This window comes from Notamacropus eugenii, chromosome 4 (assembly GCF_028372415.1).
Source record: "Notamacropus eugenii isolate mMacEug1 chromosome 4, mMacEug1.pri_v2, whole genome shotgun sequence".
In the NCBI taxonomy this organism is placed as follows: domain Eukaryota; kingdom Metazoa; phylum Chordata; class Mammalia; order Diprotodontia; family Macropodidae; genus Notamacropus; species Notamacropus eugenii.
The window spans coordinates 185648860-185675897 of record NC_092875.1 but is presented as its reverse complement, the minus strand read 5'-3'; the positions used below and the strand labels follow the sequence as shown (position 1 = coordinate 185675897).

Here is a 27038-nt window from a genome sequence, read left to right as displayed (position 1 = left end):
AAAGCCCCCTACCAGCTAGGTGGCTCAGTGGATTAAAGGCTGGACCAGATGTCAGGAACACCTCTGAGTTCAAGTGTAGCCTTAGTTACTAGCTGTGTGACCCTGAGCAAATCACTTAACCTGATTGTCTCAGTTTCTTCAACTGTGTACCAAGGGGATCATTATAGCACCTATCTCACAGGGTTGTTATGAGGATCAATAGTCAATAAACATGAAGTGTCTGTTGCGCACCTGAATTTGTGTCAAGCTTGGGAGACACCAATATGGGAAAAAAAGACAGTCTCTGTCTTCAAGGAGTTTACAGTCTAATGAAGAAAGACAACACATGAAAGAAAGCTGAAAGTGGGGTGAATGGAAAGGGAAAGATATATCCAGTTGAGGGGGAGGAGGAGAAGTGGTAGAGAAGCCACTGAGTAAAAAATGAGTTCAGTCAGGTAGGAATAAAGAGAATCTGAGATGTCTCTCTTGTCTTCTTTCTTAAAAGAGGATGATGAGTTCATGACTCCACTCTCCTAATCTGTGGGGCAAGAGGGTAAGATGTGAGTACCAAGACTGATGAGATCTTGCCAGATCTGAATGAGATATATTTGTAAAACATTTATCACTGCATCTATCACATAGTAGGTACTTAATGCTTGTCTCCCAGTTCCCTGAGGAGAAAATAGTTAAGAATGGAGAGAGAATACTCTAGGGGGGCTCATAGACAACTATCTTCCATGCCTGGACAGCACTCCTTTTTTTTTTTTTAATAGTATTATATTTTTTCCCCCAATTACATGTCCAGAAAATTTTTAGCGTTCATTTTTACAAATTTTTGAGTTCCAAATTTTTCTTCCTCCTCCCCTCCCTTCCCTTTTTCTGAAAATGGCAAGCAATTTTATATAGGTTATATGTATCCTATCATGTAAAACCTATTTCCTTATTAGTTACAGTCATGAAAGAAAGAAACCGATCAAAAAAAAACCACGGTAAAGAATTAAAAAAATGAAAAAAATAAGCTTTAATCTGCATTGAGTCCATCAGTTCTTTATCTGGATGTCGATAGCATTTTTCTTCCTGATTCCTTTGTACTTGTGTTGCTGAGAAGAGCTGAGTCATACATTCTTCACTTGATGTTACTGATACTGTGTACAGTGTTTTCCTGGTCCTACTTATTTTACTTTGCATCAGTTAGTGCAAGTCTTACCATTTTTTTCTCAATTCTGCCTGTCCATCATTTCTTATTTCACAATAGTATTCCATTACATTCATTCACAGCTTGCTCAGCCATTCCCCAATTGATGGGCATCCTGTCAATTTCTGATATTTTGTTACCACAAAAAGGGTTGCTAAAATATATTTGCACATGTAGCTAATTTTCCCTTTTTTAATGATGTCTTTGGGATACAAGACCTAATAGTGGTATTGCTGGATCAAAGGGTATGCACAGTTTGATTGTCCTTTGGACATAGTTCCCAATTGCTCTCCATAATGGTTGGATCAGTTTATAACTCCACCAACTAGAAGTGGTAAGGCACGGTTCTGTCATAATTTTTTTTTACAGCTCAGCTACATACCATGTCTTTTTGGGGAACCTTTCCAGATTCCCCCAATTGCTAGCAGTAACTTTATCCCCTACTTTCAAATCACTTTGTATCTATTTAGTACAAGTTATCTCTTCCTTTAGATTGCTAGTTCCTTGACTGTAGAGACTGTTTGGCTTTTCTTTTTACCTTTATAACCTAGTATAGTACCTGGCACAAAGCAGGCATTTTATAAATGCTTATTGATTTTATTGTAGCCTAAAAGAAAGAGGCTTATTTTGCTATTCTGATATTGTAAATGAAGTGAATAAACTTTATTCTTGGGTTAGGTCTCATCCAGTGAATATAAACTATTTTTGAGTGAATAGCAAATGACAGCTATTTTACGCACTAGTTGGCTTGTTAAATTATAAAGTTATTGTGTTTAGATTTGTCCAAATTTTGCCTTTTTAGATGAAACCTAGTATAATTATAACAAAGTAATTTTAGTTTTAAAATATAGACTGTTTTGTGAGTTTTGTGGAGAGAATTCACAGGACCATTTATCTCTAGTTTGAAGTATTAAAAATTTTTTCTGGCTCGATTGTTTTTAGCAGGTATATTATTTAAGATAACAGTTGGGGAATATTCTTAAAAATAGGACCTGTATCACTGAAATAACTAGAATACAATCTAATAGGCATGAGACTTCATTTTGATCTTGAATTAAAAATTTACTTACATCTACAAATAATAAAGTTTTACTTAATTGAAATATTCTGTTATTAAATTAATTTATTTTTTCTGATTAAAAATTAAGCCAAGGAATGTTTTAATTTGCAATTCTTATTTTTTTTAAACACCTGGAAAATATCTCAGTATCAAGTATTGTGGATTTTTTAAAATTAAGATTCTGTATTATCCAGTTCCTCAGCATTGTCATTATTTAGAACATAAGTTTTCATTGTATAGAATTGTAGACAAAGTGTAGATTGGTCCTTGTATACAGATATACCTTGGAAATGGTTTTCTTAACTCTTTGCTGCTTTTTGAATTAACTCCTCTTTTGAAAGTCGAATGTAGAAAAAGTTCAATTCAATTTTAGGCTCCAGTTATTTGGCTTCTAGTGTAAGGATTTCTTAAAGATACTACCTTCCAAAATATTTATGGAGTTAGCTTAGTTTTTTTTTTTTACTCCAGAAAATGCAACCTGTTTTTACAGAAAAAGATGTTTTACTGATTAATATTAAGCCATGTAAGATTTGAAGTCATTTGATTAAAGGCTGTATTAAGACATTTAAAAGATACTGATCATAGTGTCCTTGAACATTAAATAATTATAGCACAGGTTTCTGAGCTACCCTGCTACATTTTTTGGGATTCAAAAGTATATGAGGATTGCTTATAGGCTAAAAATTTGACTAGTGTCATACACTAGTAATTAAAGGCATTTAAAAAATTGTCTTGGACTTTTTTCTCTACTTACTTTGTTGCTTGCCTCAGTGTGTAAAATCAGCTTTCTAGAGAAGCCTAATTGATCTTTTCATATACATATTTCGATATACTCCTTTACTATTCACCAGGCTAAGCAAGCAGAAGTGTCTGCCTGCAGCAGGTTTCTTTAGATATCTCCTACGGACACACATTTCCATGGAAACCTAACAGGTAATAGAAGGAAGAGCAGAATTTATTAAATCTCTTCTTGACTCTGGGTGTGTGGAAATGTTGCTTATGTTTTGATGGTAGAATATATGTTGGTAATATGTTAGTTTTATTAAAGTGTATCCCTAGCCAGATATGATTTCTTTCCGTTGAGGTTTTCATTATTTTGTGTGTGTGTGTGTGTGTGTGTGTGTGTGTGTGTGTGTGTGTGTGTGTGTGTGTGTGAGAGAGAGAGAGAGAGAGAGAGAGAGAATTATATTTCAGGAAAAGATCAAAAAACAAGTGACTAGTTTAAAAATCATACTTTAAGAAGAAGCATTCTAGATACTCATGAAAGTCTTTTAAGAAAATGAGTGAAAGAATAATGACATACATGAGTTCATATTGAGTAAAATATGCCTTACCAGATCACTGAGATAATTCGTAGTACACCGTGGAAACAGTCATTTTGGGGGATTATAGAGAATTGGTTTAGTTACCCTTATTTTAAGCATTTCATCTAGGCTCAGAATTTTAGGGGCATTTCTCAGTCTTTCCTTCCTTTGATATCTGATCATTTGTCAAATTCTGTAATTCTACTTCTGTGATATACAACCCCCTTTTTTCTTCTCACATTGACCATGTTATAGTAATCTCTTAGAAGATCTGCCTCTGGGCTTTCCTTTCTAATCCATTCTGTACTTCAATCCTGGTTTAGCCCTCTGTAGACAAAGATGATGTTCTCTCAGCAACTTGGTCTTTGAGGTGTGATATGGCTGAAAATTTGATCACCCTTTGGCCAGTTTGGTGTTGATCCTCTCATACTTACCTAGATTGGTTCTTAGTCAAAGCATAAATGTTTATTGACAGGCTCTCTCACAAAGACTTTCTAGCTCAAGATTAATCAACAAACATTTATTTACTACCTACTGTGTGCCAGGTACTGTGCTAGGAGATGTGGATACGATGAATGAAGCAATCCCTTCTGACCAGGACTTTTCATTCTAGTGGAGGAGACAATAATGACATAAATATATACAGAATAAATACAAAGAGAATAAAATAAAAACAAGTACACAGTAAGTAGTTAACCTCCAAGATAGTGAAGGGATCAGGATAGGCTTTATATAGAAGGTGGTACTTGAGCTGTGTCTTGAAGGAAGAGATAGATTTGTTCTGTGATGAGTTCCTGGCATGGTTGAATAAGATAGTAGGGCTTGCAAGAGTGCACTAGGCTAGCATGGCCTTCTATATGCTTTTGAATAGGAATAGTTCCTTCTTCACATTACTGCCAAACAATTTTCCTCATGTGTAGCTTCTCATCATTATCACTCACCTGCTCAAAATCTTCTAGTAGTTCCCTATTATTTTCAGTATTAAAATACAAATTCTTTAGTCTGGGATTTAAGGCTTTCTCTAAGTTGATTTTAGTTTTCCAACCTTTTTTATAGTAGTCCCTGAAACATTTCAGATAGACTGGACTACTCGTTTATCGATCTTGTTCATCTCCTGTTTATAATGTATACCCTCTGTATCTGCCTTTTGAAAGACTTTTCCTTCATGAGTTATCTCAGCTGCAACCTTTTTCCAGGAAACCTTCCTGATTGTCCACTTAATTATTATACAGTGGGATTGAAAATAACAATTGTCTTCTTTATGTTTGTTATACCACCTTGTATTTCTTAATACTTGTTACATTTGTTTTTGTATCATATGTATTTGTGTATAATCTTTCCAGTTGGATCAAAAGCTTCTTAAGGGAAAATGACTATTTTTTTTTTGTCAACTTTGTATCCCTAAGCCCTTTGACTGGTGTTACCCTGGTGAATTTAGGAGAGAGGAATAGGTTTTTGCATGACATTATATAGCAAGCCAATTTTTTTTTTTTTTTACAGCCACATGATTTACTGAAAGGTAAAGATACAAGATCTCACTGTGTTAATTAACAGTGTTTGATTTGTTAGAACAGAATACCATCTTAAAGGCTTTTGTTACAATAGTATAAGATTCCCTGAAAAATGAAATAACAGAGCGCTTTGAGTCTTTGATGATTGTCAATTGAGGCATTAAAACAATGTCTGTGTTTTTTGATAGTATTTGCAAGTGTCAGAACACCAGTGCAGAGTTAAGATAAGACTGAGAGATTCCTCCATGTGCTTTTGTTTGGGCATAACACATTGATTCCATAACTCCAATAAAATTGTAGATCCTCCTAAATGAAATCCATAATTACTCAAGTGAAGGAAAAAAACCAAATAGATAAAGAATATTTGCTGTTTGTTAATTGTTATAGGTTATGGGATGAATGGCTGATAGAGCAGGTCCAGCAGTATAAATCTCTTGGACAGATAGTATGCATGAACAGAATCAAATTGAAGGAGAGCAGGATGTATAGATAATCTTGGGGAAACTGAGTAGTTCTTTCCCTGGTCCTAAGTTTCTTCCCGAAACAAAGACCTTTTTTTTTTTCAAGCAAGAGTTATCATTTGGAAATGCCATATGGTTGCAAAACATAGAATATTACAATTTGAAAAACTAAAGTGGTCTTTCCAAAGGACAGTGGAAGAGGCACATGGCCAGTATGAGTAGGTTGCAACAAATTTTACAGAAGTGGCATAAAGGATATCATTAGAAGTATGATAAGAAAAGGTATGAGATAATTAATGGACAGTGCAAAGAAGGTAAGTGTGAGAGTAAGAGATGAGTCCTACAGAAGAAAAAGTGTGCATGGATTGTAATCTGCGTTGTTGAAGGAGGTTACGAACATTGATAGGTGTTCACATCAAAGTATCTGTTGCAGTGCATTGCACCATGTAGGCACTTAACTAATGTTTGTTGAATTGAATTCCTCAGTTGTGGCCTATCTCCATGCTTATATTTTTCCTGCCTTTTTCCTGTTTACCTTATATGTGGGAGAAGAAGGAAACTGTTCAGCTAGAAGATGGTCTATTTTTGTTTAGATGCAGAAGTATCATAGAGAATGTGTTAACAGTGCAATATATTTCCTAGTAATGATGGTATGATTTTTTATTTCTTTGATAAAAATAGATTAAAGCTTGGATACATTTCTCATTTTTTTAAAAATGTGATCAATGAACTGTTGAAATGAAATTTTAGAACATAAACCCGTATGCTAAGCTGTTATATAAAGTTATTGACAAGTGCTATATCGAAAGTAACTAGATAGTTGCTGGTACACCTAAACATAAAAACAATTCCATGTTACTAGTTAAACCTAATCATGTCAAATTTTAGTCTTTATAAAAGTGCTGTAATGTAAAGCCTCACAGCTTTATGTTCTTTAAAAAGATAATTGAGCATGTTCAGTTTTTTATACTTTGCATGCAAAAATTAGTTTCTAATCATTCACCTTAGTAAATCTCTATGCCTTTTTGTTTTTAAAATAGAAATAGTCTTATTAAAATGCTTAATTCATATAAGTTCAGTGTGTTCGAGGTCTTAATTTTTTTTCAACTCAATTCAAAAAGCTTTTTTTTCAAAAAAATTTTATTTTCAGTTCCAAATATTCTCCCTCTTTCCTCTCCTCCTCCATCCATTGAGAAGGCAATAAATGTGATACCCATTATACATAATACACACGTGCAAAACATATTTCTCTGTTAGTCATGTTCTGGAAAAAAGAAGCAAGAAAAATAAAAGCAGGAAAAAGTTTCAGTCCGTATTCAGTGTCCACTTCTTTATCTAGAAGTGGGATAGCATTTTACACCATGAGTCCTTTGGAGCTGTGGTGGTTCATTGTATTGATCAGTTACTCAGTCTTTCACAGTTGATTATTAGAATATTGCAGTTACTATGTAGCTTGTTCTCCTCTTTCTGCTCACTTTACCTTGCATCAGTTCCTGTAAGCCTTCCCAGGTTTTTTAAAAAAATCTTTAAATATATGACATTAATGCAGAAAATTCTTGAATTGTACAATTTTACAAGGAGGATTTATCGTTAACATAATATACCTCACTACATCTTTTAGCTATTTGAGGTGACAGGATTAGGATTATACCTGTCTTTCTGACAAGTATATTCATGCATTATTTTTCTTTCCCATGTCATTTGTAGGTCATGGGAAAACTCCAAAAGATGCAGCCTCAGTTCGTGCCACACATCCTATACCAGCAGCTTGTGGGATTTACTATTTTGAAGTAAAAATTGTCAGTAAGGGAAGAGATGGGTAAGTATAATTAGCATACCTTTTTGTAAGTAAGCTACTCTTATACTTAAAATGTCCTTTTTTGCTATTCATTTTTAAAATTATATAAAGCTGTTGATTTAGTTACAAATTTTATGGCTTAGTCTGATTTTTTCTTTTTACTACTAAGGTATCAGATTAGACTTGGTTCAGTTTCAATACTAGTTCAAACTAAAAATATTTTGAAACAATGCTTTGAGATATGGTGGTCTTTTGTAGTTATAGTGTCTCTCTTAGACTGTTTAGAACAGTTTGTTATTTATTGAATGTCCAATTAGAGTGGAAGATTGGAGTGAAATGGGAGAGAGAATTGTTCTTAGTACCTTCCTGTTGCTTTTCTTTTCAAAATGATGTGGGTAAGGTATAGCCACTCTCAGATCCCTATTCCCCTTTATATTGTAAGGCTGTTAACCACAATGGCCTTATACCTAGAGTTCTCTTTAGGGCTTGAGATTCCATGTACCTTGTCCTTTCTCCAGATTTATGGAAACTCTAGAGAATTTTGATAATGTGAGTGATAGATACTTCTTGACTAGATAGGTCAAGGAGATGTGGGTGAGTTTTGGCATCATCATCTGGACCATTGGACTGGTCCTCCCTCCTGCATCAGGAATTCTGTAAAAGTAAGATGGGATTTGAAGTGCCTAAATATGACTCTTGGATATTCAGTGGCCTGTAGCTAATCTTTGAAGCAAGTGCTAAGCCAAAAAAGGTTTCAGCACCTACTTTTGTGTGTTAAATTTGCTGAAGAAATTTATGTAGAAGTTTGTTCCCTTGTCTGTTTTTTTTTGAGTTATGTAAAGGCTTTAAAGATATAGTAAATAGTTCATATTTCTAGAGGATTAATCTGGTTTTTTTTCAGGCACATTTTGAAATTATTGACTAAAATTCATTTATTTGAAATAGATTATTTTGAGAGGAAAATTTGATATTGAGAAATGACTTTCTGTAAACACTTAATGAGAAAGAGCAGCTGCTTGCTAGTCATTATTTTGTTGCTATCTCAACCTGGAGGTTAAAACCTCTTTTTGATATGGGATTATTTTAAGAATGATTAGTTGAGTTTTCTGTAAACTAAAGTACATAAAAATTTAGATTTGAGTTCTGTTTTAATCTGAGGCATGTTGGCAGCTGGATTTTCTTATAAAATAGCAAGTGAAGGAATAATTGTGAATCGTGTGCCTTGGGGAAGGAAAGAAGAAAGACAAATTGTTTATCTGAAAAAATTATAGCATATGCATGTATATTTTTCAGTTTGCATTGATCAACGTAAGAAAATACCAAGAGATGTCTTAGTTTGTAATATTTCTTTTTATTATACTAGTATTATGACTTTAAGGAAGTTCTTTTCTGTGTACTAAATTTTGTGTTTGTTTTCATTCATAAGTTTCTCTAACCTTTTGCATGTGATGTACATGTATATAGTTTCATGAGATTGCTAGGACCACAGATCATTAGAGCTAGAAGGGACCTTAGAGATCATGTCTACTTTAGGGGTACTGTTAGGTAGCCTGGGCATATAGGGTGCTGGGCCTGGAGTCAGGAACACCTGAGTTAAAATTTGGCTTCAAGCGCCTACTAGATATGTGACCCTGAGCAAGTCACTTAATGTCTGCCTGTCTCAGTTTCCTTAAATGCAAAATGAGGATAATAATAGCACCAACCTCTAAGAGTACTAAGTGAGATAATACTTAACTTGTAATGCACTTGCCACAATATCTGTGCTTATTCCCTCCCTCCTTGAGTACTTTCAGAGAAGGAAACCAAGACCTTGAAAGATTGACTTTCTCTAGGTTGGCAGAGTGGGGATCTGAACCCAGGTCTTCTTATTCCTAGTCTAATGCTCATTCCTCGTGTAACCAACTCTAAAATAATCTCTCTAAATTTTATTATAAATTAAAAATGTTTCCTTTGTATTTATTTAAATTAAGATAGGCAGACCAAATATTTTTTGTTTGTCTTGTTCACAGCCACAATCATAATATCAGCTGGCCATTTATATAGTGCCTACTATGTGCAAAGCAAAATGAGTTCTGCCTGCTTTATTTTAATTTAAATGAGAAATTATCACTTTAGGTTCCTTTTGAAAATTCTACCTTGGATCAGTTTTTGAAGGCATATTTTCTTAAGAGTACAGTTTCAGATCAGGAAATTATCTAGTTTATTTAGGGATTATCTAGTTGCGCATGCTAATAAAATGAACAGAAGTTCATGTAAATAATTCACAGTGAGGTATGATCCTGGAATTTATTTGGTTTTGGAATTTTTTTTATAGTTGATTATAAGTATGTAAAGATTTGTCACACTCCACACAAAGTAATGAAGCCACTTTCCTATACAGCTGTGACTTCTAGAATTGCTTTGTTTTTCAGCTTTATGTCTTGCCTTTCTGTTTTTTAAGCTCCATTGCTAGGAGTAGTGTATGTCACCTATCAGACCCATGTAAAATACCAGACATAACAAGCTTGTCAGTTTTCACTGAGTTTAATTTCTTTCTGTGTTATTAAGCATTTTGGGAATGAAGGGAGATAATGTCTTTTAGTTTTAAAAGCCTTCCCTTCTATTTCTTATTGGATTATAGGCTATAATGTGAATATAAGGGATGGTGGTGACATTAACAAGATAGTAAAATAGATACTAAATGATAGTGTCAGCAAGAAACTGAAAATAAGATTTATCAGTATGAATATAGAAGTAGCATAGGTCATCTACAACTAACTAGTCATTCCTAATACTGCTTTATTTTTATTTGACTTATTTGACTTACTCTGTCCTACTATAACATGGCTTTCATTTAGTCAGCAATGTAAATATTACCAGGTAATTTTTAGTGTTTGAGATATGGTGGTGATAGTGTTTGAAGTGTCTAATTTATAAGTAGGCTATGAGACCTGTGAATCATATTGATGAAATAGAAAGTTTGAGTGGTGTAAAAATTAAATCTGAATGTAGTTGTTACTTCACTGTATTTCACTCAGCAGTGTACCTGTCACCTTTCCTCAGGTATGTGACAAAAGAAGACTTGGAAATACAGTGAACTTAATTGTAATAGGATTTGACCTCTGCACTTTTGGGGGGGAGGTGAATAATGTCAGGTGCCCTATTTAGTCAGTAAAACTGATGAAATAATTACTTCATAAGGAAAAAGATTGTGAACCGTTTCTTTAATAACCAGTGGTCCAGTATTATAATTAATAGTTACGAATTTTCTGCCTTGAAAGACAGTTATTATTGAATTTTCAAATTGCCTAAAATGGAATTACTCCCACTTTGCTGGAATTATCTAGCATTCTTCTGGGCTACCTCTTTACCGTCATTATTTGGTACTCTGTGAGTACATTGGTTTTTAATATTGGCTTAAAAAAAGGCAAATTTGTTTCAAGAAAAATCACACAAAATGCATTTCAAAATCAAATGTAAGGGTTTTAAAAATTCTTATTTGTTCCTGTCTAAGTAACAATGACTACTTGAGGGTAGATATGAGTTTGGATACCCCTATTCTTTTAACTGAATTTGCTTTTATAATGAGACAGGAGACATTCAGATTCTTCCATCGACTATATTTCTAGCAATTTGTAATTAACAATACTGTTAAGTTCTTCAGGAACCAGAGAAATAGGTGAATAGCTGCTTTTTTGGTATTCAGTAAATATTGCTTTTAAGTCTTATTTGTGTGCTTATTAGCATTGTGAATTAAAATGAAATGTTGTGAACCTAGGGGCAAATGCTCATATATACCTTCTTTTTTTTTCTGCATTCCCGTCTTTTTTCTGTGATCCTTTATTTTAATGGGTAGTTGGAAGGTTGGGATTTATTTTTATGGCGGAGGTGGTTAAGAAGTTTGAGTTGGAGATGAGAGGATTGTGATTGTAGTCTGCCCGCAGAAGAGTAGGGCTGTGAAAGAATTCAGTTTCACCTTTTATTTATCATTGTCTTTTAATTTGGCATACAGCTTCTTTATGAGAACTAAGTGAATTAAAGGAGCAGAAAGGGATAGTGTGAAGAAAAACAGGGAAAACTGATGGGAGAGCATTTTGAGCAAAGATTAGTGAAGGGAGAAATGTACAATTTTGTCTGCTTAGTTTACTGATAGACCACCTAGAAAGATAATAAATAATACATGAGACTTTTGGGAAACAGATTGCTAACTTGGCACAGAGGCATGATATAGTAGAGATGGCCTTCAATTATCCAGACAACCCCTTTTTTTAGTGCCAAAGCAAAACAACTAATTCTATGTGCTCTCTCTCTCTCTCTCTCTCTCTCTCTCTCTCTCTCTCTCTCTCTCTCTCTCTCTCTCACACACACACACACACACACACATCTTATTCTTATTCTCATTCATGGGGAGGAATTAGTTGCTCAGTTGGGAATTACAAGATCCTTATGTGGAAATTGTCCTTCATCCCCTAGTACGTGAGAAGAAGGAAGCAAAACTAGCCCTCAAAATAATGATAGAGCAGATTTCAAAGCAGAAGGAAAGGTAGTTCCATGGACTAAAATTATATAGGGGAAGTTAGTACTGGAGAGATTGCAAATGAGGAAGAAAAATAGGAATTGACTGAAGAGACCAATTTGGATGCCTAGAGACCTCACTAACTTAGGTTTTAAAAAGGCATGTAAAGAATATGAAAGCAGAGGAAGTAACAAAGCCATTATATGGTTCTGGAAAGAATACCAAGAATGCCTGCCCAAGTTCAGAATGAGTATAAGGCTGGTGAGGAAAACTTAGAATGACATGGAACATTTTAGTTACATTGGTAAGAGAAAGAGGATCAAAGGCGGGAGGGATGATTCCTTTCTGCTTGGGAGAAGCAGTTACAGTGACTATGATAAGACTTACAGCTGTTCCAGCTGTTTGTTTCTGTTTTTCCTCCCAAGGAGAATGACATTTGGATTGGAAGGATAAAATGAAAATGGTCAAACGGGAGTTCTAAGGGACCAGAACTGGACTTAGAATTCCCTGGTGTAGGGGACCTGGTGGGGAATTTTTTCATTCTTTTTTAAAAAAAAAATTTCTTCATTCTTTAACTGATGTTCTTAAAGAGATATCTGTAGCACTGAGAGGTGAAGTGACTTGCCCTGGGGGGCAAAGCCAGATGTGTCAGAAGCAGGGCTTGAACCATGACTTTGGGGCCATTTCTAGCCACTCAGGGAGTTGATAGCCAATATAAAAATTGTAGTAGGGGAACACCTTCCTGTCCTTGATGAAATTACCTGACCCAAATGAACTACATCCTCACTGAGTATAGAAAGACCTGGTGTCAGTAAGCTACTTCAGGTGACATGTGGAAGATTGAAGAGAATGGGAGAGATACTGTCAGTTTGGAGAAGAAGCTTACATTCAGTAAGAAATGGGGAGTGGTGGAGAGTGAAGTCAAGAATAATTCTAGACTTTCAGACCTGAATGACTCAAAAGCTAGAGGGACCCTTGACAGAAACTGGAATGTTGGGAAGAGGAGTGTGTTTGGAGAGAAAGAAAGAATGAAGTCTATTTTGGACATAGTAAGTTTGAGATGTCCACTGGACATCCATTTGGAAATGCTAATTAGACAGTGATGCAGGATGGCCCAGTGGGCTGGACTGGATATTGATTAATTAGATGGTAGCTCATCTGAAAATGATTGTGGAATTTAGTTGACAAGTTCAATATAAGTAAACAATGTGTGAAATGACTGTAGAAAAAAAAACTGGCATAATTTTTAGAAATAAGGAAGTGTGATAGTCTTCCCGACAAGGCAGCTAGGTGGTTCAGTGGATAGAAACACTGGGCCCTGAGTCAGGAAGACTTGAGTTCAAATTCAACCTCAGACATTTACTAGCTGTATAATCCTGGGCAAGTTACTTAACTTTGCCACTGTTTCTTCCTTTGTAAAATGAATTGGAGAAGGAAGTGAAAAACCATGCCATTATCTTTGCCAGGAAAATCCCAAATGGGGTCACAAAAAGTATGAAATAACGGAAAAATAAGAATGGGCCCTAAGTGTCGAAGTAATGTGGTGGATAGATTACCGGGCCAGGAGTTAGGAAGACTCATGTCTTGAGTTCAAATCTGTCCTCAAGACACTTAATAGCAGTGGAACTCTGAACAAGTCACTTAACCCTGTTTGACTCAGTTTCTTCATCTGTAAAATGAGCTGGAGAAGGAAATGGCAAATCATTTTAGTATCTTTGCCAAGAAAGCCCCAAACGGGATCACAAAGAGTTGAACATAACTGAAATGACAAAATGAAGTCTGCCTGATTAAACCTTAAACTGGGTATATTGTGTTCAGTTTTGAGTACCATAGTTTAGGAAGCACATAAAATGGAGGGCAGCCAAGGTGGTTCATGCCTTAAGACCATTGGTTGAAGGAACTGAAGTGGTAATGTTTAGTCTAGAAAAGAAAAGATTTGAGGGAGGAGGGAGTGGAGCATGATAGTTGTAGTCAAAGTATTTGTAGGGCTGTCATGTTGAAGGGGTTCGTTTGTCTTGTTGATTCTATTTCCCATGATGTTATCCCTTTTTCACCCTCTACTTTTCCTTTCTGTGCCTACTATTCTAGTTTACTATCTCCAGACCACTTAATTGGATTATTGCAATAGCTTCCTAATTGGTCAATTTTCCTTAGAAACCTTCAGTTTGTTTCTGTTATCTACAAAATAAAGTTTAGACTCTATCCTGGCATTCAGGGCCTTTAGCAGTCTGATTCACTTGTGTGTGTTTCTACTTTTTTTAATACAAATTTTTATCAATGTCTTCTTTTTTTTTACATTATTATAATTATCCTTCAAGATCTTTCTCCTTTCTGCTCCCAGAAAGCCATCCAGTATAACAAATAATATTTTTTAAAGATTAAAAAAAAGAGAGAGAAAAGATCAGCATAACAGATCAATACATTGAAAAAAATCCAAAAACATATTCACTGTGTGATACGTGTGAACCTCCTACCTCCACAGAGGGTGTGGATTGGGAGTGTAATAATAGTCCCCTAATTTGAGCTTGATCTTTATAATTTCATTACATTTGCTTTTTATCATGTATCTCCATTTATATTATTGTAGTTTTTGTGAACACTGGGGTTTTTTTGTCTACTTCACACATGCATTAGTTCATGTAGATCTTTCCATGCTTCTGTATATTCATCACATATATAATTTCTTAAAACATAGTAATGTTTGTCAGAAAGTAGTAATAGAATATTACTTCTTCACGTATCACACTTTGTTTAACTATTTCCCTATTGATGGGCATCTACTTTGTTTCCAGCTCTTTGTTATCATGAAAATGCTGCTATAAATATTTTGGTATGTATGGGAAATTTTCTTATCGATGGTTTCATTGGAGTATAAGCTCAGTAATAGAGCCTCTGGTTCAGAGGGTCACTTTATTTGCATAATTCCAAATTGCTTTCCAAATTATGCCATTTCACAACTCCACCAACAAAGTATCAGTATGCCATCAAAATTTCCACAATCCCTCCAGCATTGACTTTTGCCGTTTTTCTGTCATCTTTGTCAATTGACAAGGTGTGAGATGAAACCTCAAGGTTGTTTTGATTTGCATTTCTCTTGTTACTGATTTGGAGCATTCTTCCCCTGTCGTTGTGAATACTTTGCAGTTCTTCTTTTGAGAACTGTTTGTTCATATCCTTTGATCATTTATCTATTGGGGAATAACTATTAGTGTTATATATATTTATTGTTTATGTATCTTTTTCCAATTTCTTTTTCCCCTAAACATTTCCAATGCTTTTTCCTTTTATGTAGTTTCATGGGTCAAGCTAAACTAATTTATACTTTTAATTCCCCTTGTGTTTTCACCCTGAACCTTTGCTCATACAGAAATGATAATATACCTAGAATGCCATTTTTCTAATTTTGTCCCACCCATCTCTCCTGTTTAACTGTTAACCATGGAAGATTCTGCTCAAATCAGTTTACTCATCTGGAATATGAAGGCGATCAGATGATGTTTAAGGTTTTTTCTGGTTTTAAATATTCATTCTGCTGTAAAGTTCTACTACAAATTCTTTTCTTTAAAGGCTTCCCTTATTTCTCTTTGAGAAGATATTTCCCCACCCCTATAAATTTCCTTTTGAATTCATATGGCATTTTCAAAGATTGTAAATCTAGCTGAAAGGAACTTTAGAGGCCATCTAGTGTAGCCATTTCATTTTATTTAGTAAGTTTTATTGATGCCTTTTGTTTTTATGCACATTAATATCTAAATATATATATATATCTCATCTTGTATCTTCTTTTGTAAAAAAGATTAAAACAAAACAAATCCAGACTGTTAGCATAATCAACTAATCCATTGACTAGTTTTGACAGGGATGCAGCATTGCATACTCATAGCTTTCCCTCCCCTAGGACCTCCAAGAAAGAGGTATTTTTTCTCATCTGAGGCCTAGATTACACAAATTCAGATTCTTTTTATTCTTTAGTTCATATTGTTATAGGCATTGTGCATATTGTTTTCTTGTTTTACTTCATTTAGTATTAGATCATAAGAATCTGCTTATGTTTCTGAATTCCTCATAATTCAGTTTCTTATAATGCAGTAATACTCCATTACATTTATATAGAACAGTTTGTTAGCCATTACTCAGTTGATGTGACCCTCCATTTTACATTTGAGGAAACTGAGGCACATAGTTAAGTTAGTTACCCAAAATGAACAGGTTGGGCAGAGACAAAATTTGGAGTCAGCTCCACATATCAACACCATTTTTACTGTAGTGCATTGCCCGTAGCTACCTTAGCTACCTTGTTCTACTTTATTTCTTTCTTGGCTTACTGGTTTCAAAATTCTGTGAGGTCAAGGACCTTTATCTTTCTAAGCTTTTGAAAACCTCAGATTCATTATGTGTGTGTGTGTGTGTGTGTGTGTGTGTGTATTTTACAAATAATGCCAATTATAGTCAGTAAGTGCATGTTAAATTTAATATTCAATAGTAATTCACATTTTTATAGTGATTTTTTTTATTCTGTTGAGCAAATGTGTGATAAATCTATGGCAGAAGTTTGATTAATAAATGTTTATTGAATTGAGTTGCTTACCCAGAATACTAGGTAGTGGAGTGTTCCAGTTAATTTTCTGGTTTTAGCTGAGGTTTAACCAGGAAAAGGGGCAGCTAGGTGGTATAATGGATAGACTGCTGGGCCTGAAGTCAGAAAGATTAAATTTCATGAGTTCAAATCTGGCCTCAGACAGTTGCTAGCTGTGTGACCCTGGGCAAGTCACTTAATCCTTTTTGCCTCAATTCCTCCTCTGTAAAATGAGCTGGAGAAGGATATGGCAAATTATTTCAGTATCTCTGCCAAGAAAATCCCAAATGGGGTCACAGAGAGTTGGACATGACTGAAAAATGACTTAAAACAAAAAACCAGGAAAAATCTTTTGTTTCTATTTTTATTGTTGAAAATCTTTTTTTAAAAAATATATCAGAACACTTTCCTGATCTAGGTAAAGCATGTTCAATGCAACTGAGTCTTAATTTGATGAGTCAAGACCTCTATAGTACCTGATGTTCATCTTTCTGACCATCACTTCTGAGTATATGCTGCTTTAAATGTACATAGGTAAAGGACATGGGGCTTTAAAGTGTGTGTACTTATCTTGGAATAGACTCAGAGAAGTGCCATTTCTGGTTAAATTCATGCTGTTCGCTTGTTTTCTTGTCATTTGCTACATTCTATAAATTAATTATGTTTAGAGGAATAACGTCTTATTTCTGTAGTGCTTTGATATTTGCCAAGCCCTTTACTCACCACTCTATGAGGTATTGGTACTGCAAGTTTTAGTCTTATTTTACAGATGGCAAAAACTGAGGTTCACAGTTTGAGTTTGACAAAAATCACAGCTAGTGTTAGAAAGAAAATTCAAACATTGGCCTCTGGTGACTCTTCCAAGTCCAGCACTCTTTCATTACTCTGCCTTTAGTTGAGTTACTATGAATTGAACTTTTATTTTTATATAATCACCCAGTTTTATATGATTTAAATTAATGATCCTCCATTTTTGCAAAGATTTCACAAATAAGATTCCTTAAGTAGAGAATACTTACAGTAAATTTCAAATGATTGATTTAAGAAAATGTATTTGACAACTTGTAAGGAAAACATAGTGGATAAAGTGAGGAGCACCTATAAACAAATCTTAAGAATAATGTGATTTTCTTTTGCTTATGTAAATGTACTAACTTGGAATATAGTAAATGCATTTTTCTTTGGTTATTTTAGGAAATGATACTAAAAAATAAAAATACTGTACTTTTAATGATAGTTTTCACTCATTCTTGATATTGACTAGAGAAAACAAGTTTACTGGAAGCTCAGAAGTGAGAGTAATAAGAATTCATTAAAACATTGCTTACATAATTATAAAAAAGCTTTAATTTTGCTTCGGAGACTTCATAGTCCTATACAGCTTTTTTTCCCCCTCAGTGGTTATTGTCAAGAGATTTTGTGTATTTATTTGAATGGTCCTACATAGCTTATTGATCAAAGTGTTAGTATATATTTTTTAAACAAACACAACCGAAATCAGAATTTACAAAATCACTTAAGGGGTGATGTTAAAAAATTTAGCTTATTCATGAATTTTGCTTTGAGCAGATATTTCTCAACAAAGGCCAAAACAAACTTTTACTAAGTACATTTAGTGAATGATTGTTGGCAACCCGAAAGATTTTTTTACTTTACAAGTAGTTTTTACCTAAGGTTGTTTTAACTAGTGAGCTTCTGTGGTGCATTTTAAGCAAGATTTTCACAGCATTGTAGAAACATGCCAGATATGCCTATATTCTTTGGAATTGATAACTTTTGTACTGATTTCAATCATACTGAGTCATCCTTCCTAAAGGTAAGTATATGTAACATCCTGAATATAGTATTCTTAAAATAGAAACTCTTTTTAGGGGAACCTAATAGATGAAAATTTGAACTTGAAAATAGATATTAAAGGGTGGTGATTTACAATACAAGAGGATTCCTTTAAATAATGAGCTCCTCTAATGCATTTAAGTGTTTGTTTACAGATCAGTAACAACTTGACAGAAACTGTGGAGCAGAAAAACTTAAGACCAACATATTAGGAGGTCACTGCCTATTGAAGATCTATCTGAAATGAAGATAAAGCTTCTCTGAAATTTTAATGAAAGTCAGTGGGAAGGTGATTTGATTGACACAATTTACAAAACTTCCAGGCATTTATGTTAACTAGATTTTTTTTTTTTTTTTGCTTCTTTTGGCATGTTTGCTATCACAACTTAGCAAATAAAGACAGGACAGTGCCTGAATCATTTTTTTTATACTGAGGACCCTAAGACTAAATGGGAAGATTTTAAAAATGTATGTTAGAAAACAAGATTTAATTTGGATGATTTTGCTTTATATATGCCCCCCCCCTTACTGTAGTATAAGAACATTCTTATTTAACCTTTTTGTCCCACAAAGAAAGAAAAAAACAGAAACAAGAAAACCCCCAAACAAAAACCCTACCCCAACTTTTTAATGTAGGTCACAGCATATAAAGAAGTAGCTTTATTAAAAGAAAGAAAAATTGTAGAGATTTGTGAGGATTTGAGTACCTATAGAACATATAATACCAAGTCAGTTTTTTTGACAAGAATTATATTCCTGACAATGCAAAATGATAAAATTCTTTTTTTTTTTTTTTTTTTTTACTGTTTAATATTATTGTTGAAGGATGGATAGTCTACTAAAAAAAAGGGAGAAAAAATGACAGGAAAGAATAAGGTTGTCTCTTTAATTTTAGTTCTGGTAAATTCTCATTATAAAGAGAATAAATGTCTTAAATTCTTTTGGTTTTGGATTTTGTTATGTTTAGTTTAATGGCCAGTTACTGATTTGGACCTGGAAACCTTAAAAAATACTTTCAGGTTTTATTGCTGCCTTTTTTGTTTTTACCTCTTGCTTCCAGATGTTTCTAACCCCTTCTTCCCAGTGAACCTTCCTTTATAACAGAAAAAAAAAGTCAAGCAGATGTAGTTGACAGATTGACCTCAGCTGAAATCATATGCAAAATTCCACAACTGCAATCCCTTACTATAAAATTCTCTGCCTCCAAAGAGGAGGGAGGCAAATTTCCGTAATTCTTCTTAAGGGCCAAGATTGGTCAGTGCAGTTATCATGGCCACAAAGTATTTTTTTTTTTTTATTCCTCTTTAATTGATTCACCATAGAAACTTCCAAAACTACTCTGCCCTCTTTAAGCTCTCAATAGTTCTTCCTCCTGCTCACCCTTTCAGCTGAGAACCTTTCTTCTTACTCTGCCAAAAAAATTGAGGCTATTTGATATGAGCTCTCTCTTTTCTCATTTTCTTCATTTAAAAATACTTTGACATGTCTCACTCTCCCATCTTCTTTCCCATCTCTTAAAAAAGAGCCAAACTCTGAAAAAGCTGGCCTGTACTGTGTGCCTATACTTACTTTTCAGGCCTCATCCTTTTATAATCTTGCTTCTCACTTCATCTTTCAACTGAATCTTTTCTCTCTAAAATTGTCAGTATTCTCTGAATTTCCAAAACTGATGTTTCTGCTTCGTTTAATACTGTTAACCACCCTTTCCTCCTAAATACTTTCTTTGTGAGTTTTCCTGATACTGTTTTCTGCTTATGTGTCTGACTACACCTTCTTAATCTCCTTTCTGATTATCAGTATCATACCCTCTCACTGTGGGTGTTACCCACGGTTCTGATCTTACGCCTCTTCTCTTGTCTGTCCATACTGTCTTGGTAATCTCATTAGCTCTCAGAAGCTTAAAGATGATATTTATCATCTTTATACAGATGACTCCTAGTGCTGTCTTTATCCAGCCTTTGTCTGTTCCTCATCTTCACTTCTGTATTAACAACTGCCTATTGGGCATTTCAAATTGGATGTTCCAGACATATCTTAAACTCAACATGTCTAAAACTGAACTCATTATCCTTCCCCTAAAAACTTCTTTTGGGCTACTCTTTTTGTTGAAGGCACCAACATTCTTCTTGTGTCTTAGATTTGTAAGCTCTGCATTATTCTGTTTTTACATTTCCCTTAACCTGTTAGTTGCTTAGTCTTTCCATTCTTACTTTAGCCACACTTGTTGAATCTTTTCCCTTCTATCCATAAACATAGCTACTTATTTTAGTTCAAATTATTATTCAGAGTCTCACCTATAATTCAGTTGGCCAATTTAATAAATCAATAATTGATCTCTCTGCCTCAAGTCTCTCTCCAACCTAGTCTGTACCGTAGAGCTGCAAAAGCAATTTTCCTTTAGCACAGATTTGACCATGTGATTCCTCAGCCAACTCTAGTGGCTTCTTTTAGGGTAAAATTTAAACTCTGTTTAGATTTTACACAACCTTGAGCTGCTGTGTATCTTCCCAGCCTCATTGGAAGTGATTCCTCTTCCCACACTCAGCAGTGGAGCCAAACTGGTGCTTTCTCTGTACCTTACACATGATACTTTTCCATCTTCCTTCTCTTTGTAGTGGCTGACTGCCATGCTTGAAATGTACTCTCTCCTTACTTTTTGCTAATAGAATCTCACTTTTCTTTTAAGATACTGCTCATACATCATCTTTTGCATGAAAAGCTCTTCCTGATACCTCCCCCACATCCAGTTGCTAGTGCCCTCCTTCCAAAACTACCTTGTATAAATTTAAAATGTTCTTGAATGTAGAGATGTTTTCTTTCTTTATTTTTGTATCACCAGTGCCTAGCACAATGCCTGGCATTGATTAGTTTTTATTACTTTCATTTTCATTTATTATTTATTATTATTTCATTTATTGTCATTATTTGTGCATATTGTTTTCCTTGTTCTACTTAATTCATTCTGTCAGTTCATGTGAATCTTCCTGTACTTCTGAATTCATAACAATAATAATAAATAATAACAATAAACATTTGCATATCACTTACCATGTATCAGGCACTATGCTAATACATCCTTTACAAATTACCTCATTTGATCCTCACAACCATCCTGGGAGGTAGGTGCTATTATTACCTTATCTTACAGATGAGGAAACTCATTATCATCTTGTATTATGGCTCAGTAACAGTCCATTATCTTTACATGACATCATTTGTTTATCATTTTTCATCAATGGGGGTATTCCCTCCCCCCTTCTTTGTTACACAAAAAGTACTATGAGTATTTGGGAAATATTAGCCCTTTCTTTGATCTTCCTGAGGTCTATGCCTGTCAGTGACATCTCAGGGTTAAAGGGCTTGGAAAATTTAGATATCTTTTTTCCTTGAACTTATAAAATTTTGACAAACTTTTTTAGTTTGTGGTATTTTAGTTGTAATGATATTTATTGTTAACAAGATAACCCTGGTTGTTTGTTTGTTTTGTTTTGTCTTTTTAGACTATTTTGGGATTGTAGAAACTTTCGTTATAGTCATATAATAGCATATATTTGAAAAAATAAGAAATTCTACATGGACCATAATGTGAAATCTTTGAGTTATGTACGGTGGGGTGACAATAATTTTTTGATTTGTTTTCATGATGTCTTCTGATTTTCAAGAGTCTGGTTTGTGATAAATTTGCTTACTTTTTGTGGGATTTTATTTAAACTTTGCCTAAAGGGAACCACAGGTAATACTATTTATCTTGTCTTTTGTCACTGAAGCAAATTTTTGAGATTCCACAACTTTTTTTATTCATTGTAACAAATACTCTAGTGCTTACATAATACCTCTACTATATTTCTTGTAGAAAGAGGAAAAAAGCAACAACATTTTGTATATGTGCGTACTATATATCTGTTCTGTATATAAATATATTGTCAACAGTATGTAGTTTTAGAAAATAAAATAGGTGCTTCAAGAAGACTTAGAAGTACTAAGTGTTGAACTTACCTAAAATGAATACTTTTTATGTTGAATTTGGGGACTGAAATTTAAAAATGCTGCTGAAGTATTGTCACTTTTGACATGATTGGATCTTGGATAGAAATAGTACTTTTAATTTCTGTTCTTTTTCCTTTGTTGTGGCTACATAACTACTAATAAATTTAGATAGGTATGCTGGTATGCTCCATATGTTCTGTTTTTTTTCCATGGCTAATCTTACTGTCACAATGAAATTATAATTAAGATGAAAATTTGTATAGGTAATATGAAAATCAGGAATTTTAGATTTGTGAAGCTTTGAGGATTCTCTGTATTTATTTTGCCAGTTCAGACATAGATCTACTGTTTCACGTATTGGTTCAGATAAACATGTACTAGTTTGTTTTGAAATAACATTTGGCATATGCCTTTTTTTGCACTTTATGTCTTTGCATTTAATGAACAAAACAGTGCTTTAGATAACTGCTTAATGTGTTTAAAGCTTGAATTTTGGTCTTTTAATACCTTAACTGGGTTAATATTCAGAAAATTTTCTTGAAGTGTTCTCAGAATTGTAATTGTCCCTGTTTGATTTCATCTACTCTAAAATAGGAATGCAAATGTTTTGATAAGGGAATTGAAAGATTGTTTCATTGGAGCATCTCAAAGTATTCCATATGCTTAATTGAAATGTTTGAATTGTTATTTTATAAAGCATTTTCTTTAAAGGAAAGATTGGAGTATGATGAAAAACATGACCTGAGGAACAGGGAGCCTGTTATTCATCATCTCTGTTTGCTTTAAGAAAAACATTTTTTTCAACTAGCAAAATTCCATCCTACTGTATGCCTATCCCCCTCTCCCCACATACCCCCAAGTTAAAAAGAAAAAAAAATACCTATTGCAAATAGGTATAGCCAAGCAAAACAAACTTTTACATTGGTTATCCTCCCCTTGCCCCTTGTTCTGTTCTGCCCTGAGTCTTTCTACCTGTCTTCAAAGAGATCGGTTTCATCTTTATTATTCTGAAATTGTGATTGGTCATTATACTGATTAGAGTTCCTAAGTCTTTCAAAGTTGTGTGTCTTTACCATATTATTGTCATTGTATAAATTCTTCTCTTAGTTCTACTTATTTTACTCTGACAGTTACATAGATATTCCTAAAGTTTTTCTGAAAGCATCTTTGCCATCATTTATTACAGCATAACATCATTCCATTCCATTAATACCATTGTCCAGTTGATGGCCCTTTCATTTCTAATTCTTTTTCACCATAAAAAGTGCAATAGATGTTCTTATATATCCTTTATTTAGAGTTATTGTTGTTTTGCTTAAGACTTAACTCCCTCAGCTAAGTTACCCTCTGCCCAATTAATTCCCTTCTTCCTTTTCTACTTTCCCACCTATTATTTTATTGAGTGAAATGTATTTCTATATCCATATATATATGTTTAATGCCCTTCTTTGACCAGTTCAGATGAGTAAAGTTTAAGTTGCCACCCCACCCCCCTTTCTTGTTTATATACAAAATTTTTACTGACATGCCCCAATTTTATGACATAATTTTTCCTCAAAATTTTTCTCCCTTTCTTCTTTTGTATTTCTCTTCCTCTTTTTTTTTTTTTTTTAAATTACCAAGACAAGCATAACCTTTTCCAGGTCTTCTGAGTCTAATTAGACTTCCCTCCATGATCCCAGATGAGGGTAGGGTTCATAGGGAACACATGTATCATCTCCTTATATTAATGTAAACAGTTTATCCTTATTTAGTCCCTTATGATTCTTTGTTCATGTTCACCTTTTTTGTTTGTCTTGATTCCTGTTTACACTTCAGCATTTCTATGCAGTTCTAATCTTTTCATCAGGAATTCTAGGAGGTCCTATATCATTAAAGGGGGCTGTTGTTCCCCCTATAGGATTCAGTTTTGCTGAGTAAGTTAATCTTGGTTGTAAACTTCTACTTTGACTTCTGGAATACTGAATTCCAAGCCTTTTATTCCTTTGTAGTGGTGGCTACTAAACTATGTGATCCTGACTGTAGCTCCTTGCTGTTTAAATTCTTTCTTCCTAAATGTTTATATTATTTTTTTCTTTGACTTGGAAATTCTAGATTTTGACTATAATGGTTGGGGAATTTTCATTTGGGGGACACTTTCAGGAGAATAGTCTTACTATTTCTCTTCCCTTTGTTTCTGAGATCTGGCCAGTTTTTCTTTTTAAGATTTCTTGAAATAGAATGCATAGGCTCTTTTATTTTGGTCATAGCTTTCAGGTAGTTCAGTGATTCTTAATTTTTTCCTCCTCAATCTGTTTTCTAGGTCAGTTGTTTTTGCTTTGTGATACCAAGGTCTCAGGGACAGCTTAGGCTGCGGACTTGAAAGCTTTCACTATTCAGTGGTCTGATAGAGGAAAAAATCTGGTCATTGTCCTCTCATCTGAGTTCTGCAGGTTCCTAACCTGAATTTGAGTCTGACCAAAACAGGCCTATTTTCTGGCTGTATTTGGAGTTTCAGTACACTGGTTTTGGACTCAGCCAGCTGGAAAGCTCTGCCGATTTAGAATGGCAGAACTGTGGCTCCCCTTTGTTTTGGGATTCTTGTCCTAGTTATTCCTCTATAGGCTTGAGATTTAATTGGAGGCTAGAACCTGAGACCCTGATCTCTGCTCCTAGAGTCTGGGGCACACAGTACTTGTTTCTGAACTTGTGCCTTGCTCAGTACGTAGCTAGAGTCTGCAACTTTTCTTCACTCTCGAGTACCACCATTAGGCACATGTTCCCTCCTCAATTTGTCCTGGGTTTGTGACTCAGAACTTGGTGAGTGACAGAACTACCAGTTGGTACCTGTTCTTGCATCATTAACAAGAAGAAGCCCCTCTCTGCTGAATCTGGTACCTCCTCTTGCTCTGGTGCATAACCTCTTGCTGTGTTAGAATACTCCACACAGGGAGCTGCTTTATTCTCAGTGTCCACAGACTTCTGTCTTTTTGTGTTGACCTGATCTGGAAAAATGATGCACTTCGATTTTTTTTTCTTGGGTTTCCCAATCAGGATTTGGTCTGGTGCATTTCCTAGATGTGCTTGGAGTATTTTTGCAGGGGAGGGAACTGGAGGAGATGGGTCAAGAGGGTGTTAGGAGGGATCATCAACATGTATATCAAAAATCTTTATGGTATGATGTTACGGGTTAAGGTGGAGTGGAAGTATGAACTTGTTCCTGCTGTTATACCATCTTGGCTCTGCCTCTTCCTCTATTTTCTTAGGGTAGTAAGTTGTGAGGTCTAATACTGAGAAAGAATAAACGAGTGAGGAAGTGTAATAGCAAATTTGAAGAGAGAGGAAGATGGGCCACTATGGAGAGGGTGATATTCAAGGGTAAATAAAAACAATTGCCATACAAAAATAAGGGCACATTTGAAATAAGATTAAATAAATATATAGGAGTTACAGAGTTCTATGGCTTTGATCAGGAACGTTTAGCAGCATGGAAACAGGAAAAGAGCACATAATGAATGTAACTCAGGGTTGGGGTTTCACAAAGTGAGATTGGTGGTAAGACAAGGTGGCAAGGGTCTAAAGGGCAGCTGATAGCATTTGGTTGACCTGGATTTAAGACCATGAAAGGAGGTGAGATCAGAATAGGGGTGACAGATTAAGAGAGTAGGGAGGGAGAGTAGAGGTCATGGTGAGGACAAAGACTACACTTAGTAGGAGTGAGGCAGATTGAAGGATTGGAGGTTATGATTTGAGAGAAGAGTTAGGTCATTCTAGCAAACATGGCAGAACAAGGGTTTTAACAGTCTATGTGTGTGGCTAACGTGGTATGAGGGTGGAGAACATGGGAATTTAGGAGATGGGACTGAAGGTCAAGAGGGTGTTAGGAGGGATTATTGTATATCAAAAATCCTTATGGTATGATGTTAGGGGTCAGGGTGGATTGGAAGTCTGAACTATGTTCTTGAACTCCATGAAAAAAGGAGTTAATTCTGGCATTATCTATGAATGATTTACTCAGATCAAATGGACTTTCTTATAAACTGTATGCTAAATCAATTTATGCCTATAGTAACAAAAACATAGTATAGCAAAATGATCTTTTGTAGCACTCTCCTGAAAATGTGTGATGAAATTTATCTCCATGAACGTTCTATAACCATTCCTTTTAGTGGGTTTTTTTAACAGATAAAATCAGGGGGCAAGATTTCCTGAATTGCCTATACTTTCAGTCCCAGTGCAGCATTTTAAACATTTTATAAATTCTAGTTATATGGCATATATACATATACTTGTGTACTTATCCACAAGCCTAGATCCTTCTCCCCACAAAAAGATCAAATGAGCTAGATCTATGCCTTGAAGCAGAGGTGTTAAGCTTGAAACATACTAAGATTTAATTGAGAAATGACTAACAAAAATAAATAAAAATAATTCAACATAGATAATGTTAATTTGTGGTTTTTCAAAGTCAGTAGGCTCAAAAACTACTGGAAAAACAGCATAGCATAAACTAGGTATAGACCAACATTTTGTGTTTGTCCTTCGTTGCTGAAGAAGACTTTGCCATCAGAAAAATGATGACATGACTTGCACTTGACTTTGTTTTGAGTGAGGGAGGGCTGTGCAGGTCACCAGCCTCATTTCTCCTCCAGAGCCATCTGGATCCAGTGACCAGATATTCATCAGGATGACTGGAGATGACCCAGTATGCACAAGACCTTGGGCCCTTTCTGCCATGGTCTTTGCAGATACTCACTTAGGGTGAGGTAATGCCCATTCATTGAATAGGCTTGTTTAAGAAGTAGCCAGGGCATCCTAGCTTTAGAGTGATTATCAGTAGTAACTGTTGCTGTTTCC

General features: G+C 34.7%; 1 protein-coding gene across 3 annotated transcripts in view; it reads left to right on the top strand.

The window, feature by feature from the left end:
• The window catches only part of RANBP9 (RAN binding protein 9), an 86901-nt gene that overhangs the window by 10812 nt on the left and 49051 nt on the right, over nt 1–27038 (top strand). For all 3 annotated transcript variants that reach the window (XR_011965913.1, XM_072603859.1, XM_072603860.1), the window contains exon 2: nt 7218–7329. Coding sequence is in view for 2 of the 3 variants with exons in the window: in XM_072603859.1 (XP_072459960.1) it covers nt 7218–7329 (112 nt within the window). In the remaining variant the exon portion in view is untranslated. The remainder of the gene's footprint in view (nt 1–7217; nt 7330–27038) is intronic.